Raw genomic sequence first — 17409 nt, forward strand, 5'->3', positions numbered from 1 at the left:
TGGCACACGATGAGATGGCGCCACCATCGGGGGCGGGGGGGGCTTGCACCGCGCAGCGAATGGTCGCTCCTCTAGTGGCTGCAGGCCTCACGCAAACCAATTATGTCCACAACATAGAAATCAATAAAAATTATTTACAGCCCTGTTTCACGCCAACGGATGAACGCCTCCCATCGCCACGTCGATCACGGGAGTTGTTTTGACCAAGCGGGTTGGTGAAGTTGGTTGGAGCGTCGGGGATGTGTAGGCCCAGTTCAAATATCACTCGCCACCGACGTCGGCCGTGGTCGGGAATCGAACTCGGGCAGCGCGCCGTGGTCATGGCATGGCACGCTGACCACTGCGCCACCGCTCCGTACGAATCGACAAACACCGGTGCTCGCTCGCGCAATCCGATCCATGATCCGTGAGCTCAGCGAATCGATATCAATTGGCAAAAGCGGGGCATCGTAAGGCCTCTTGCTGGGTAAGGCGGAGTTATCAGCGTGTGGATTAAACACCCCGGCCAGTGTAAATTACTTCACATACATCCTCCTCCCTCCCTCCCCCGGGCGGGAGCGGGTAAGCGATGAGGGTCGCTCGATGCGCCGCTAACCTGGAGAGCCGAGATGAAGTCCGAGCCACGGCGAGCGATTCTCTGCATCGATCCTCGGCTCCAGCCTCAGCAACCCCATCACCAGAGGTCGCAACCGGGTACCCGATACCCGTACCCTACCCGATACCCGGCTACCCGTACCCGACCGGGTACGGGTACGGGTACCCGTTTGCGACCCTGGTGCGGCCGGGTACGGGTACGGGTAGGCCGTGAGTCACTGGTGAGTCACCATTTGTCACTCATTTCCCAACGTCTTGTCTCTTCTCACAATTCACGTTTCTAGAATCAACCCACCCGCGCCTGCAACATGGCGTCATCCCAGAGGTCGCAATCGGGTACTCGATACCCGTACCCTACCCGTACCCGGCCGGGTATCGGGTAGGGTACGGGTACGGCCGGGTACGGGTACGGGTACCCGTTTGCGACCCTGGTGCGGCCGGGTACGGGTAAGGAATCAAAACCCGTTTGCGACCTCTGCCCGTCACTGAGCAGCCTGTTGAAGTATGGTCAAATGACCGGCACCGCAATCGAGCATGAAGTCTATTTTGTTTAATGGGGAGAGAACTCAAAGAGAGCGGGGACAGTCTCATGCGCAAGAGTGACCTGGGAGGCCTCCGTCCAGCAGTGGAGAAACAAATTACTGCAGGGATTCCACAGTTAAATAACTATTTTTATTTTAACGAGGTAAGGCCCACTGAGCTATGTAGCTCTTTTCAGAAGCGCCCTGGCTATCACAAATTATAGCTCAACGAAGTGGCTCATCGCGTGGAAATGTATAGCAGCCAAATACTCTAAATGTGGAGAGTAAAACCGGAGGGCCCGGAGAAAAATCCTAGCGATCACGGGGAGAGAGAGACATGCAAACTCCAAATATACAGCAGGCATCGTCAGGGTCGGGATCGAACCCACGACCTCCTGTGTACCAGGCGAGGTAGTCAACACCTCCTAGCCACCGTGGTGATGACAATGATGAGAGAGAGAAATACGTAAACTCCAAATACACAGCAGGCATCGTCAGGGTCGGGCTCGAACCCACGACCTCCTGTACACCAGGCGAGGTAGTCAACATCTCCTCGCCACCGCGGCTCCCTTTTTAATGAATGAATGTGACGCGACACATCCCCCCGCTTCTAATTGGCGTCCGCGTTGATCTTTGCGACTTTCCTGGAAAACTCCCCAGGGCGCGCGCGGACACCCGGCCCTGTCGGTTTAACTTTTCACCTTCTTCTCTTTAATTATTTCCCCTTGTTTATTTTCCCCCCCCCTCTCGGACGGACCCTCCTGGCCCGCCTCCCGGCGCTCAAGTTTCCCCCTCCGTGGCCCTGGGCTCACAGAGCTCGAGAGCAGCTGTCTTACCACCCCCCCCCCCACGTCTTACCAAGCCCCCCCTCACCCCACCAAGACCCCTGCTCCCCCACACCCGCCCCCACCCCACCTCCTCCACCCACCTCGCTGCACACAGCCCCTGTGAATAAAAGACACTCTGCAACTCGGGAATCGTGCAGCAAACATCTCGGAGGGTCGTCTGCCCCCCTCCGAGCTGTCACCCGTCCCCCTTCGCTCGACGACTTCCCCTCGAGCAACGGACCTTCTTCTTCGACCTCGACGACGACGACGCGGAGTCGCGGCAGTGGCCGTCGTTTCCGCCGTCGTCGTTTTTTTTCCTTTCCCCAAACGGCCCCGGTACCCCCCCCCCCCGCCCCACATGGGCGCGTTCGCCTGGAACGTCACCGTGTCGGCCGCGCGGAAGCTCAACCCGTGCAGCTTTTACCGGCGCTTGCGGCGGTCGCTCGCCATGGTCGTGGTGCTGCCCCACGCGACGCGCCTCTCCGTGGTGAGTCTGGCCGGACGTCGTTCGTTCGTTCGTTCGTCGTTCGTGCTCTAGCCGCTGCTGGATGCGCGTGTGTATGTTGAACTTCTTTCGCGCCGTATGTAGCCAAGCGTGTTGATCGGAGGTGGCGGGGTAATGGAAACAAACTAAACACAAAAAGCAGTTCTGAAGAAATTAGTTTTCAATCTAGACGATGATGATTTAAAAGTTGCATAGCTCCGGTGGCTTCCTAATATCGGAAGGAAGAGCGTTCCAGACGGCCGCAGAAGCTGCATCTGAAAGCGCCGCGCGATGCGGTGACCACCGTCATTGATCGATGCTGAGCTAAAAGCCGCTGCGGCGAGGACGACCGGAGGTCGCGTGACGATGGTTTACGCTGCTTGACGAGATCACCGAGGTATTGTGGTTCACCAGCGGCAAGCACTTTGTGTGTCACGAGCGCGACCGCGTGACGTATTCGTTCGACAACCGGATGCGTCTTTCGCGAGCACTGGACGGACACGGTCGGAGCGCGCGGTGCCCGTCGCCGCTGGGCGCGAGATATAACTCGGAACGCAGCTGGCCTGGGCAAGGGCCGAGAAGAATAGGGGGAGAGCTCCATGGTTCCAGCGAGTCGCAGACACAGAGAGAGAGAGGGGAGAGAAAGTCGACAGCGACGGTAATCGAACGGAGATATCGCGAGTACGGCGGTTGGAGTTTTCCGGTTCGCGTCAACGCTGTGCGGCCACTTCACGTGAAAGGCGATTCGAATTACACTGGTCAACAAAAAAAAAAAAATTTCTGGCCTGGACTTTTGCAGCTGTTCTAGACTAATTTCAGGGTGCTGATTCCAAATCTGATCTCAGATTTGCTCTATCACGTCATTTTTATGCTATCGGCATACCCCATTTTCATTGATTTTACCCGAAATTAACTCTGTCACTTATGATTGCAAGTTGTTGCGAGTCAGTGACTGCTTTAGTGTTAAAATATGGTGCTGTATTTTTAGGATAGTGTGTTTATAATATCATTTTATGTAGATATCCACATTTATTTAATATTTTTCTTCCGCAGTTTTTATTGAAAATGCAATATTTGATATCTCAAAAACCTGATGTAATAGACAAAATCTGAAGCCAGATTTGGAATCAGCACCCCAAAATTACCTTAAAACCGTTGGAATACCTTATGCCAGAAAAAGTGTGTTGAGCAGTGCTATTCGCGCCGTGCCAAACAAAGCGAGGCCGTGGGGGAGTCGACCGAATGTCTTCCGATAACTCGACCAAGCTGCCGGGGTGAGACGCGGAATTGTAACGGGCGATTGGAACGATTTGGGAAGTTTGGCGTCGTGAGTGAGGAATCCGAAGGGCGTCTTTGAGAGCTCACAGCCCGGCGGGGACACGAGCCGAATGAATTCGGTTTCAACGCTTTCGCGAGCAGTGGTATTCATAATAAAGGATTTATTTGGGTAAAGTCACGTAGAAGGGAAATAATAAAATAATAAAAATAAAACATAATAAAATTATTCTTCACCTGAGGACGGCTGCTTGCGTTGTGGCCGAAACGTCGTGAGAATTATTTTATTATGTTTTATTTTCATTATCTTATTATTTCCCTTCTACGTGACTTTACCGAAAGAACCAAGAAGATGAATCCCTGCAGTCACGAAAGCTTTATTTGGATTAGATCGTGTAAGTACAAGCGAGAAGCTCCTCATCAAGCGGGTGAAACTGGTGGCTTATCGCCTGCGAAACGTCGGACTCGAATTGTAAATGTCGTGGGTTTACCCTGCAACACACCGGGTGTGCTGAAGCAGTAGCTAATTGCCACGGCTTGTTTTGCGTGACAAACCTTACTCATTAGCTGTGTCGCATGGTGGTGGTTCTAGCGGGTTTAACGACACATTTGTATTTACGCGACTCCCCCCACCAAAAAAAAACCCTTTGGTACGGCGAATTAATTTTATCTGCTCAGAAGAGAAAATAATCCGCGATGCCATTATGTTACGCGCCATATTCCCACCTGCCCTTTGTCTGCGAGCCTCATCCTCTGGGGAGCGCGGTGGTGTTGCGCTTAGCGCGCCTACGAACCCGGCGACCCCAATTTTATTCCCTCTCATGGCCCACGCCAGTGACGATTATCTGAACCAGTCCCGGGACTCGCTCTAAATGTCGTGGTGCTGTGTACAAAAGAGACAAAGGTAATACGTAATACATGCAAAGACAAAGACCCCCTGCATAGCCTTCACAGACTTGTTGGGGCAAGTGCTGTTGGCGAGCACCTTTGAAGGCCGAAACGGCACACGAGGGGGTGGGTAGCCAGCAACACGCCCGGCCGCCTTTGTCTCCCCAGTGGCGATGCTTACACACCGCACCAGGTACTCATTTGAACACTTTGTTATTCAACACAATCAATTCAATTTGCTCCAGCTGACCGAAACATTAAAGCCCCTTTTGTTGCCGTGAGAAAGTTAATGCCACTATTTATTATCTTTCCTTTGTATTTTCTGCATGTAAGTAAATGTTGCATTTTGCCATGCAGCGATTATGCTCATGATTAATGCACATCAATGCCCTAATGTTTTATTTAAATCCCTCTTGCGAAAGTGCTACGGTATATTTTATCTTCACGGGAGTTTCTTATTTTTTTTAACCCATTTGCAAATTAGCGGTGTGATTGATGATGCATATTTCACATCGTACGGCGAGACGCGATGATATTTAGACGGCCCAGCAACGGGTTCTATTAGCACAGCGCTGTATCACGACCAGAGGTCGCAAACGGATTTTGATTCCTTACCCGTACCCGTACCCGGCCGCACCAGGGTCGCAAATGGGTACCCGTACCCGGCCGGGTACGGGTACCCGTTCCCTACCCGTACCCGTACCCTACCCGAAATGAGTGACAAACGGTTACTCACCAGTGACTCACGGCCTACCCGTACCCGGCCGCACCAGGGTCGCAAACGGGTACCCGTACCCGGCCGGGTACGGCTAGCCGGGTATCGGGTAGGGTACGGGTATCGGATACCCGGTTGCGACCTCTGATCACGACGCATTGTTCTACATTGCCGTCCGAAATTCACACTCTCGCGTTCGGTCTCTTTCGCTACTATCTCAGCCGCTCCGTGGACCGTGAGCTTCGTGGAAGGTCAAACGCGGAAGATCCCTGGGGGGTTTGATCACCCACGGAGCTGTTCACGGTCCACCCCTAAACCGAAATTGTAGTCGTTTCTCTTGCATCTACATCAGCCGCCGTGCGACAAGAGGGAGAATCTCAGCCCCCTAAGGAGGAGGCCCCATTGAGCTGAGCGGCTCTGTCGCCGGGACGATAATAGGCGACGTTTCAAGCCATGGGCCTTGCACTGAAGAAGGGCCATTGCCCGGAACGTCGCCTTTTTTTTTTAAGACCACGGTGTTATTGACGAATGTAACGGGTTTAATTTTTTCTATCAGTAACTAATCGTGATCATTATTAACGTATTATTTTCCAAAATCTTTGTTTCTTTTTACCAGCTGCGACGATTGCATTGTTCTGACGGAGAGCGTCCTCTCCGTGATTGGATGTAATCGATCACGTGCAGACTATGTCACAGAAACCCTGTTTGGTTGGTTCGAATTTGTGGAGATGATGATGATGACGATGCGCTACCTTCGAGTGACCCTTTGAGTCACGATGTTGTGAACTTGACTTTGCCCACAAACACTGCGACAGAGAATTGTTCATCGCATGGAAAAGTGAAATATGTATTTATTCTGATTCCAATTTTAGCATCTCGCCACCGTGTGCGCCAGTGGTAGCTAGGAGATGTTGACTACCTCGCTTGGTATGCAGGAGGTCGTGGGTTCGATCTCGACCCTGATGCCTGCTGTGTATTTGGAGTTTGATTGTCTCTCTCCCCGTGGTCGAGTAGATTTTTATCCAGGTCCACTGACTTTTCCTTCCACATTTAGAAACACGAATGGCTACGTACGGTGAGAAAGAAGTTCAACATACACAGGACAGTTGGACAGTTGAGCTATCATTTGTGGCCAAGTCACTTCTAAAAAAGAGCTACATAGCTTAGTGGGCATTACCTGGTAAAATAATAGTTTTTACATTTATTTTAGTTTACGGGTCTCTATGTGTCTCTACGTGTCTCTATTGGTCTCTATGGGTCTCTCCATTCGTGCGGAGTATTTGGCTGCTATAAATGTCCACGTGATGAGCCACTTCGTCGAGCTATCATTTGTGGCCAGGTTGCTTCTCAAACACAAAAATTAACCCGTAAAAACAACGTTTCTCACTATAAATCCTTTATATGCGTGGCGGCTAGAGTCCTCTCGTCCTCTGGCTTGAGATGGCTGCCACCTATGGGTCAGATGATTGCCTGCCACCATTAAGCAATTGGTAATTAAATATAAAAAAAAAATCCTAAAAAGTGTAAAATTATGGAAAAAAATTTTCACGAAAATAAATTGTCACACACAACGAGTCTGTATGCAAAATGTCAGCTCGATTGGATCACGGGAAGTGGGTTAAAAAACGACCGAAAGATGTGCACGGTCGTAAGCGGGCAAGCAAGCAAGCAAGTGAACTTAATATAAAGGATTTAAAAAAGAGCTACACAGCTCATGGGGCCTTAACTGCGAAAATAAAAGACAATTTTAGTTTAGTTGGCTGCCTCGTCAGACTCAGGGCTCCCTGCGAAAGACTCAAACCCCCTTCCCCCTGAAAACATCGTCGTGTCCCTGACCCCTCTACCCTGCCCTGCCCAGGCGTCGGCTGGGCCACTTCTTGCAACTGAAGTCAAAACACCCGACGCTGTAAACCACACACACACACGCCGCCGCGCTGTAAAAAAAGACTTCTGAGAGATGACATCCCCTTGGAGGGAGGCTCTCTCTCTCACACACACAGCATTGAGAGAGAGGAGAGAGATAGGATTCGGACGCAAGTGAGATTTCCGCTTTGCACGGAAGTGGCAAACAAGGACCCTTTGGAGTTTTGGTATCGTAATCCCCCCCGGCTGCGTGCCCCCCACCCCCTCTCTCACCCCTCAACAGCTCCCCGCCTCCCTCCCCCCACGCTGGGGGTCAGCTTGCCCACGCTGGGGGTCACATGGCTCACAGAGCCATCGGCGCAGGCGGGGTGACGGGTGGCACTCGAGTACAAGCGGAGACGCCGAACTCCCGCCGCGGTGTTGAATTCTCGGTCAGGCGGTTTGGCGGGGGTGACGCTGATTCTGCTGCTGCTGCTGCTGCTGCGTTGGCAGCAGTGCACAAGCGCAGTGGACAACAACAACAACAACAACAAACAAACAACTCAGCCATGTTCCGTGTCAATAACGACTGCTGTGGCCTTATAAGGGGAAACAAATGTGTGTTTATATCAAGGGCAGCGTTCATGAAGAAGATGGGTCATTGCCCGGAACGTCACATGTCATGAATGTTTTGGCTCCCTTTAAGGCCACGGGTGTTATTGACGAATGTGTTGTGTTGTTTGTAGCCTTCTCTAGACTGGTGGGGTGAGTGCTGTTAGCGAGCACCTATTAAGGCACACGGGGGGGTGGGTGGCCAGTACCGCGCCTGGCCACCTTTGTCTCCCAAGTGGCGATGTTTACCCACCGCACCGGGTACTCATTTGAGGCTGAGTCGACCTAGGGGAGGGGCCAGGACCAGTTCAAATAACCATCGCCACTGTTATCGGTCGCGGGCGGGAATCGAACTCGGGCCACCGGGATGCGCGGAGGCAAGCGCGCTCACCGCCCCACTCGCCAAAACCTCACACGAAAGATAACGGAGGGTCCCCCGGTGTAGCCTCAACACGCTGTTGGGGCGAGCAGCAGCAGCACCTATGAAGGCCCGGCACCGTGGCCGCGGGGGGGTTGGTGGCCACAGCGCCACGGCCGCACGCCCACCGCTCGCTCAGGAATAGTTGGTGCCTCCTGCCCTGTCGCGCATTCCACATTCCTTTGGTTCGGGTTACGGGCGGCGGAGCGGGAGGGGAGGCAGTCAACGCAGCTCGTGCCACTGGCGGTGTGGGGTAGAGGGAGGAGGAGGAGGAGGTCTAGTCGCATTTCGGCAGCGACCGCTCCGTCGACCTCTTGAGCCCGTAGCGCTGCACCCGCCGCCCCCGTCGCCTCCTTAAGCAGCGGACCGGCAAATCCAAAGGCGAAATCGTGTTGGTGGAACCTGCGTTCAGGCGCGGCGGTGGAGGTGGTTTTTCTTTCGTTTTTTTGTTTACTTCTTCTGTGAAACGATGATGATGGTGGTGGCGGTGGCGGTGGCGACGACGACGGTGCTTTGTGTAGCTTTGTCACTGCGGTGGAGTTGCCGTTGATGGCGATCGTGGGAAATGCGGCCGGGGACTTTGAGTCGCGACGCAGTAGCAGCTGCGCTCATGTGTGTGCACGCTCGTTGTGTGTGTGTGAGTGTATGCGCGTTGTTGTGTGTGTGTGTGAGTGTATGCGCGTTGTTGTGTGTGTGTGTGAGTGTATGCGCGTTGTTGTGTGTGTGTTTGTCAGTGTGCATGTGTGTGTGCCGTGTCGGCCTTCATAGGTGTTCGCTTACAGCACTTGCCCCCGCAGTCTGTGCAGGCTATACGGGGGATCTTTATCTTTGTGTCTTTGTCTTTTTGCATGTTGGTGTGTCCATGTCCGTTTGTCCATGTGTGTCTGTATACGTGTGTGTGTGTCTGTGTATGTCTGTGTGCTTGTGTTTACGTGAGTCTCAGTGTTCCGCTCACGGCCAACACCATTGGCGATTATCTGAACCGGTCCTGGGCCTCCCCTAGGTCGACTCGGCCTCAAATGAGTACCTGGTGCGGTGTGTGTAAACATCGCCAGTGGGGAGACGAAGGGGGGTCGGGCGCGATGCTGGCCACCCACCCCCTCTTGCGTCGTGCCGGCCTTCATAGGGTGTGCCAGTGGTGAGGTGTAGATTACCTCGCCTGCTATACAGGAGGTCGTGGGCTCGATGCCGACCCTGACGCCGGTATATTTGTGTCTCTCTCCCCGTGGACGTGTGGATATTTATCAGTCTTCCGGTTTTTCCCTCCACGTTTAGAATCAACGTCGCGCGTTCAGAGCATTTGGCTCCTGTCCACACGACGATGATGAGACACTTTCGTCGAGCTATCATTTGCGAACGTCAGCCCGCTTCTGAAAAAAGAGCTACGCAGCTTCAGTGGGTGCTTACCCGGTCGAAATACAAATCGCAGTTTTTATTTAGGCGCTACTCGCGAACAGCACTTGCCCCAACAGTCTGTTACAGCTACGCGTTGAGGGATCTCTGTCGTCTTTGTTGTTGCAGGAACGGGAGAGGCTGGAGACCATCCTGAACCTGTACACGGGCGTGGGCCTGGGCCCTGAGCGCGGAGCCCCCCTCTCGACGGACAGCTCCGCCGGGGGGGGGCCGCAGGCCCACCACGGGGACGGTGCGGGGGCCGCACGCCTCCACGGAGAGATGTCTCGGCTGCGGCTCGGAGACGACGCTCGTGAGATACGCCATCACCACCGCTGTCACCACTGTCACCACCACCGCCACCACCGTCACCGCCACTGCTGCCACCACCACTGTCACCACCACCACCGTCACCACCGCCACCGCCACCGTCACCACTGTCACCACCACCGCCACCACCGTCACCGCCACTGCTGCCACCGCCACCACCACTGTCACCACCACCACCGTCACCACCGCCACCGCCACCGTCACCACCGCCACCACCACCACCACCACCGCTGCCACCACCACCACCGCCGCCACCACCGTCACCGCCACTGCTGCCACCACCGTCACCACCGTCACCACCACCACCACCACCACCACCACCGTCACTACCACCGTCACCACCACCGTCACCACCGTCACCACCACCGCCGCCACCACCGTCACCACCGTCACCACCACCACCACCACCACCGTCACTACCACCGTCACCACCACCGTCACCACCACCACCGCCGCCACCGCCGCCACCACCACCGCCACCACCGTCACCACCACCGCCGCCACCACCGTCGCCACCACCGCCGCCACCGCCGTCACCACCGCTGCCACCGCCGCCAGCACCACTGTTACCACCGTCATTACCACCGCCATCACCACCACCGTCACAACCACCATGACCGCCACCACCACGACAACCGCCCCCCCCCCGCTCCTGAGTCTGCCTCATCATTCGTTCGTTCATTCTCTCACTTATTCAGTCATTCAGTCATTCGGCTCTGATCATTGTCTTGCTCGGCCCGTCACTTGCCTTGTCCACTCATCGCCGTCCGTGGGCAGACAGCCCGTAGCTGACCACTGCACATTTCGTGTCATTTGTTTCCACATTCCTCTCCTTCTTGTGCCAATGTGCTCAAGTACGTCCACTCAGCAACTCGTTAATTCAGTCATTGTCCATGGGACACTCTTTGTCAGTATCAATAGAATGAAAACATAAGAATAGGCTTCAACCGCGATAATACAGGAGGTGTTAAGACGTTCAAACACCACATCGGTACAGTAATGTTCGCAGTTTGGCGTTCTCTGGTCAAATAATGGCGAGGCAATGGCTGCCTCTGGTGTAGGCCAAACAGTATCAGAGATAATGCATCGATTACGAGGGCATGCTGGTTTGCATGTTTTTGCCACGAGTATATGTGGCGAATGCAGACTCAATTTCTTGCAAAAGGTGTCTATTTTTGTTTCTTTTTTTTGGCAGAAAGGGTAAAGTCCATTCTTATTTTTGCAAAATGTATGAATTCAATCACTCGTTTAATTATTCACTCACTCCATCAATCGTGTGCCATCTCATCTTCCCCTTAAACCGCTCACTCACTCAATGAATCATTCATTTTTTTACTCGATCAACCAATCACTTGTTAATAAGTGAAATGCATCAATTAATACATTCCCTTAGTCATTTACTTGCTCAGACGAAGACTCGCTCGCTCACTCAGCAGCCACCCAATCACTCACCGACTCGCTCACTCATCCATCCACTCGTTCACTCACTCACCAGCTACCCACCCACTCACCAAACTCACTCACTCACCGACTCACTCACTCACCCATCCACTCGGTCACTCACTCACCAGCCACCCACTCACTCACTCACCAACTCACTGACTCGCTCACTCACCAGCCACTCACTCACCCACCCACTCATCCACCCACCCACTCACCCACTCACTCACCCATCCACTCAGTCGCTCACTCACCAGCCACCCACTCACTCACCCACTCACTCACCCCACTCACTCACCCACTCACTCACCCCCTCACTCACCCACTCGCTCACTGACTCACTCACTCACCCACTCACTCACTCACCCACCCGCTCACTGACTCTCTCTGTCTCACTCACGCCCTCCATCCATCCCAACGACCCAAGCACGCCCATTCTCTCATCCCCTCGCTTGCCGATACGTTCACATGCGCCCGCGTGTTCAGCCACATTCCGTGCGTACGCAACCACCCCCGTGCACGTACACGCACGGTGGTGGTGGTGGGGGGGGGGTAACAGCTGAGCACATATTGCTTCCAAACACACGCTTGCTCGCGCGCAACACCGCAGACCGTGACGCTTGGTCGGGGATCGCCCGGAGGGACGGTGGAACACGTCTCGGCATAGCCCGCGAATCAGCGGCTCGCGAGGTCCGCAATAGCCGTGTCGGGAGACATTTGTGAAGCGCACGCATCTCGCCGACTTAGCGAAGGGAGCGTCGGCCACTCCGGTGTCACGCTCGCAGCGGCAGCAGCGGCGGCGGCGGCTTTTGGCGAACCATCGAACAAAGACGGTGGTCACCGTATCGCTTGCTTCCGGCACTTGACCGTGTGTAGGTGGGGCGCGAGGAATGCTCGGTGTCCACCCTGAAGGGGTCTTCAGTTTGTGGGAGCTTCCATCAGGGGCGCCGCGGTGGCTAGATGTTAACTACCTCGCCTGGTATACAGGAGGTCGCGAGTTCGATCCCAACCCTGACGTCTGCTGCTGTATATTTGGAGTTTGCGTGTCTCTCCCTCTCATCATCATCACGGTGGCTAGGGGATGTTAACTACCTCGCCTGGCATACAGGAGGTCGCGAGTTCGATCCCAACCCTGATGTCTGCTGCTGTATATTTGGAGTTTGTGTGTCTCTCTCTCTTTCTCTCATCATCATCACGGTGGCTAGGAGATGTTAACTACCTCGCCTGGTATACAGGAGGTCGCGAGTTCGATCCCAGCCCTGACGCCTGCTGCTGTATATTCGGAGTTTGCGTCTCTCGCTCTGCGCGTGGTCGAGAGGATTGTTCTCCGGGGCCTCCGGTTTTTCCTCCACATTTAGAATCGACAAACCTTCAGAGCGCTTGGCAGCAATACATTTCCACGTGACAAGCCACTCCGTTGGGCTATCATTTGTGGCCAGATCGCTTCGGAAAAAGTGCGACATAGCTCAGTGGACTTACCTGGTAAAATAAAAAAAAACTAGTTTAGGTTTAGTTGAGCATTCTAACGGGAGATTTGGTGTGCGAAGATACACACACACACTTGATCGTATTGCAATTGTGTTGTAATAATTTCAGACTCGCCATGCTCACTGGTTGTTGACAGCATCACTACAAACACACAAACAAAATCTTTCTCTCCCGTGTGAAAAAATCGATAGCAGCAGCAGCAGCCGGCACCAGGAAAGCAACACACCATGATGACTCTGTCTCGCGTCTAACCACCAGATGACTCTGTCTCGCGTCTAACCACCAGATGACTCTGTCTCGCGTCTAACCACCAGATGTCCGTGGTTGTTTAAACGCCAAAAAAACGCCCTTCAGATCTCCGCAGGAGACCTTTGATCTGAGTGATGTTGGGCCGCCAGCCTGTCCGCTGCTGTGCCTGGTCTGACGCGCTACTCGCAGGTGCGTGCGTGCGTTTGATCTCGTGGGGAGCGGTGGTGTAGTGGTTAGCGCTACGCTGCGCCATGAACCCGGGGAGCCGAGTTCGATTCCCGCTCGCGGCCAACAACACCGGTGACGATTATTCGAACCGGTCCTGGGCCTCCCCTGGGTCGACTCAGCCTCAAATGAGTACCTGGTGTGGTGTGTGTGTGTGTGAGTGTATGCGCGTTGTTGTGTGTTTGTCAGTGTGTCGGCCTTCATAGGTGTTCGCAGACAGCACTTGCCCCCGCAGTCTGTTCAGGCTATACGGGGGATCTTTGTCTTTGTGTCTTTGTCTGTTTGCATGTTGGTGTGTCCATGTCCGTTTGTCCATGTGTGTCTGTATACATGTGTGTCTGTATGTGTATGTCTGTGTGCTTGTGTTTACGTAAGTCTCAGTGTCCCGCGCTGCGCTACGATCCCGGCGACCCGAGTTCGATTCCCGCTCACGGCCAACACCAGTGGCGATTATCTGAACCGGTCCTGGGCCTCCCCTGGGTCGACTCAGCCTCAAATGAGTACCCTGTGCGGTGTGTAAGCATCGCCATTGGGGAGACAAAGGCGGCCGAGCGTGGTGCTGGCCACCCGCCCCCCTCGTGTGTCGTGCCGGTGCTTTGTAGGTGCTACTCGCTAACAGCGCTTGACCCTACAGACTGTTAAGGCTGAGCAGAAAGATCCACAGGGCTCCAGGCTCCGTTCCCCATCTGGGAGTCTCCGGATCGTATTCTTGTCTTCGCATCGAGGTCTGCGATGTAAAAGCCAATCGGTTGATGATCGTCATTGTCACTCCTAGCGGCGTCGTCGTCGTCGATTTTGCCATCATTATCGTAACAATTATCAATATCATCATTATCATTATTGGGATAAATTACTCTTGTTGTCTTCATTGTTATCATCATTGTAATCATAATTATGCCGTCATCATTATGGTCATAATTATCATGATTGCCATAATTGAAATTATCATTATTGATCTCATCATTGACACGATTATCATAGTTAGTATTGTTGTTATTCGTATTGTTATCATCATTGTCCTCATAATCACGATCATGTCTTTATCATCGGTATCATCATCAATTTGATCATTAACATCACGACTCCCATTTTTATCATCATCATTACCATTGTCATCATCAGCTGTGCTCTCTCCACTGCTGGAGGAAATCCTTTCCATGCCACCGCCATTCATCAAAAAGACACCTTCAATACCACACTCCTGCACGAGAGGGTGGGAGCGTGGGGGGGTGCGGGTGCTGGAACGGTTTCACAAACCTGCCCCATCGTTTCAAGCGCCGTGGTGGGAGATCCCAGAGCCGGCGACCTCTGCACGGGAAGTTTTACCGCGCCGCGCGTTGACGGTGCTGCGACAGCCGGTAACGGGCTGCATGTACCCACAAAGACAGCGCGCTAACCGCTGCACTCCCGCTCCCCGCAAAGAAGGCCCCCCTCCATATAGCCTTCAATAGACTGTTGGGGCAAGTGCTGTTAGCGAGCACCTATTAAGGCCGCAACGGTACACGAGGGGGTGGGTGGCCAGCACCACGGCCAGCCGCCTTTGTCGCCCCAGTGGCGATGTTTACACACCGCACCGGGTACTCATTTGAGGCCGAGTCGACCTAGGGGAGGCCCATGACCGGTTCAGATAATCGTCACCGGTGTTGGCCGTGAGCGGGAATTGATCCCGGGTCACTGGGGTTCGTAACGCAGCGCGCTACCCGCTACACTACCGCTCCCCTCCCGACACATGCGCGCACACACACACACGTGCACGCACGTACGCACACACACACACGTGCACGCACGCACGCACACACAAGCGTGCGCACACGCCGGAGCAAAGCAACGCTCAGCGTAATATTCCCCGCAGGGCTCCGTGGGACTCGTTAAATCAGTTCGTACTATTTTCCGCATTTCGGGTAAACGCTAATTGGAAGCGCTCAGAGCGAACGGTCACGGGGGAGCAGAGAATTCACTTCCCGTTTTATAAAACCCAAAAATAAATAAATCGCACCCACACATCGCACGCACTCTCTCGCTCGCTCTTGCGCCCGCAGCCTTGATTAACGTTCACACGCAAATAGCACAGCCACCGGTTAAGCGCCCGTACGTGGCGCTGTAAGTCGGAAAGCGGTCGTCGCACGCATAATATAAGTGGGCGCCACGGTGGCTAGGAGATGTTAACTACCTCGGCCGGTATGCAGGAGGTCGTGGGTTCGATCCCGACCCTGACACCTGCTGCTGTATATTTGGAGTTTCACGGTGTTTCTCTCTCCCCGTAGTTGCGTGGATTTTTCTCCGGGTCCTCCGGTTTCCCCTCCCCCCCCCTCCTCCACATTTCGAATCAACGCCGCGTGTTTGGTTTGGTGGAAGGGTGAGGGATGGCGGGCACCTCAGGATGGGTCGTCGTCATTTCGCTGTCCACCCGTGGTCGGGTTCAGAGAGCGCAGCGCGCTACTCACTGTGCCACCACTCCCGTCGCTCGCACGCTCACTCGCTCGCTCGTACGCCCAGCTCGCACGCTCGCACACGACACGTGCAACACGCACACGTTACGCGTGTAGCCGGCGCGCGAGGCTCACGTCACGAAAGGCCTCGTCGATGCTCCGGTGCCCAATTGCGCGGCCGGATTTTTCGCGTGAAAATTAATAAGAGCTTTATTGCCCTTTCTCGCAGTCAAAAACAGGAGGTGTCAAGATGTTGAAACGCCAACTAAAGAGAGACCTCTTTCGCATTAACCGCTCGTGCCAACAAACGCGCTCCGACAATGATGCGCGTCGTCGTCTTTCGCAACTGATTGGCCTCCACCAGAGAGGGACTTGCGGCTTCTCCACGGTGTCTCACCGCCGGTGTCACGCCAGAGAACGACGCTGAAGGGCGAACGGTGCGGAGGCAGCGCGCGTTACCGGAGCATTCACAGCTCGGGTTGGGGTTGTAACGCGCGCACGTGCAGCATCTTGGCGGCAGGGGGGAGGTGTGGGTAACTGGGCTCTCTCTCGAAGGCCCCCCCCCAACCCCGCGCCCGCGCGCTCCGGAGTCAATCAATCGCGCTAACGAACCTCTTCCTCGCTCCGCTCCGCAGAGGCGCGAGCCCGAGAGCGTTCTTTATTTTATTTTTTATTATTTTTTGATAGAACATTTCTACCCCGGTTGAGACTCTCGAGGCTTTGAGGAGGGGGGGGGGCACGGAGCACACGGAGCACTCCCCCCCTTCCCCCCCCCCCCCCAAAAACAATCCACACCATGCCCACCGCTGCCGTGCCAGAGAAACCAGCTACGGGAAAAAAAAACTTTTTTTCATTACATTTTTTTTCATTTGCCATGCGGTTTCTCCTAGCGGCTTGGGGGGGGGGTGGTCGCCGCTCGGTTTTCGTCTCAATCTTGCCGGCAGCTGTTGCCGTATTCAGTTGTTTTTGTGCGCGTCTCTCTTGACGGCGCTCTCTCAGGGGTTCGCGTGGCGCGCGGTGGGAACGCGGGAATGGATGACGACGCGAGTCCCAGTCTGTGGTGGTCTCCAGCGGGGCGTGGGGGGACGTTTTCGCACAGCCCAGCGCAGCTGTGGGTCGGTGATGGCCCCCCGGCGTGCGAGGAGTGAAGTGGGGGGCAGGACCCCCCCCCCCTCCTCTTACTAAAACTATTTTTACGTTACTAACTGGAAGCGACCTGGCTATCGCGAACGATGGCTCAAACGAAGTGGCTTATCATCACGCGGACATTTGTAGCGGCCGAATGTTCTCCAGACGCGTGGTGACGTCGATTATAAACGTGGAGGGAAGTGACCGGAGGAGCCGGAGAAAAATCCACGCGACCACGGGGAGAGAGAGAGACGCGCAAACTCGAAATGTACAGCAGCAGGCGTCAGGGTCGGGATTGAACCCACGACCTCCTGTATACCAGGCGAGGTAGTTAACATCTCCTAGCCACCGTGATGATGATGAGAGAGAGAGAGACACGCAAATTCCAGATATACAGCAGCAGGCATCATTAGGGTCAGGATCGAACCCACGACCTTCTGCACACCAGGCGAGGTAGTTAACATCTCCTAGCCACCGTGATGATGAGAGAGAGACGCGCAAACTCGAAATGTACAGCAGCAGGCGTCAGGGTCGGGATCGAACCCACGACCT

The 17409-nt window shown here is 54.4% G+C and overlaps 1 protein-coding gene across 1 annotated transcript in view; it reads left to right on the forward strand.

Annotated features, from left to right (window-relative positions):
* Positions 1 to 17409, forward strand: part of LOC144728584 (pleckstrin homology-like domain family B member 1) — a 121338-nt gene that overhangs the window by 68400 nt on the left and 35529 nt on the right. Inside the window, 1 exon segment of the mRNA XM_078608114.1 lies at positions 9698 to 9881. Coding sequence (XP_078464240.1) covers positions 9698 to 9881 — 184 coding nt within the window.

Source organism: Lampetra planeri, chromosome 29 (genome assembly GCF_965212315.1).
Source record: "Lampetra planeri chromosome 29, kcLamPlan1.2.h2, whole genome shotgun sequence".
Classification (NCBI taxonomy): domain Eukaryota; kingdom Metazoa; phylum Chordata; class Hyperoartia; order Petromyzontiformes; family Petromyzontidae; genus Lampetra; species Lampetra planeri.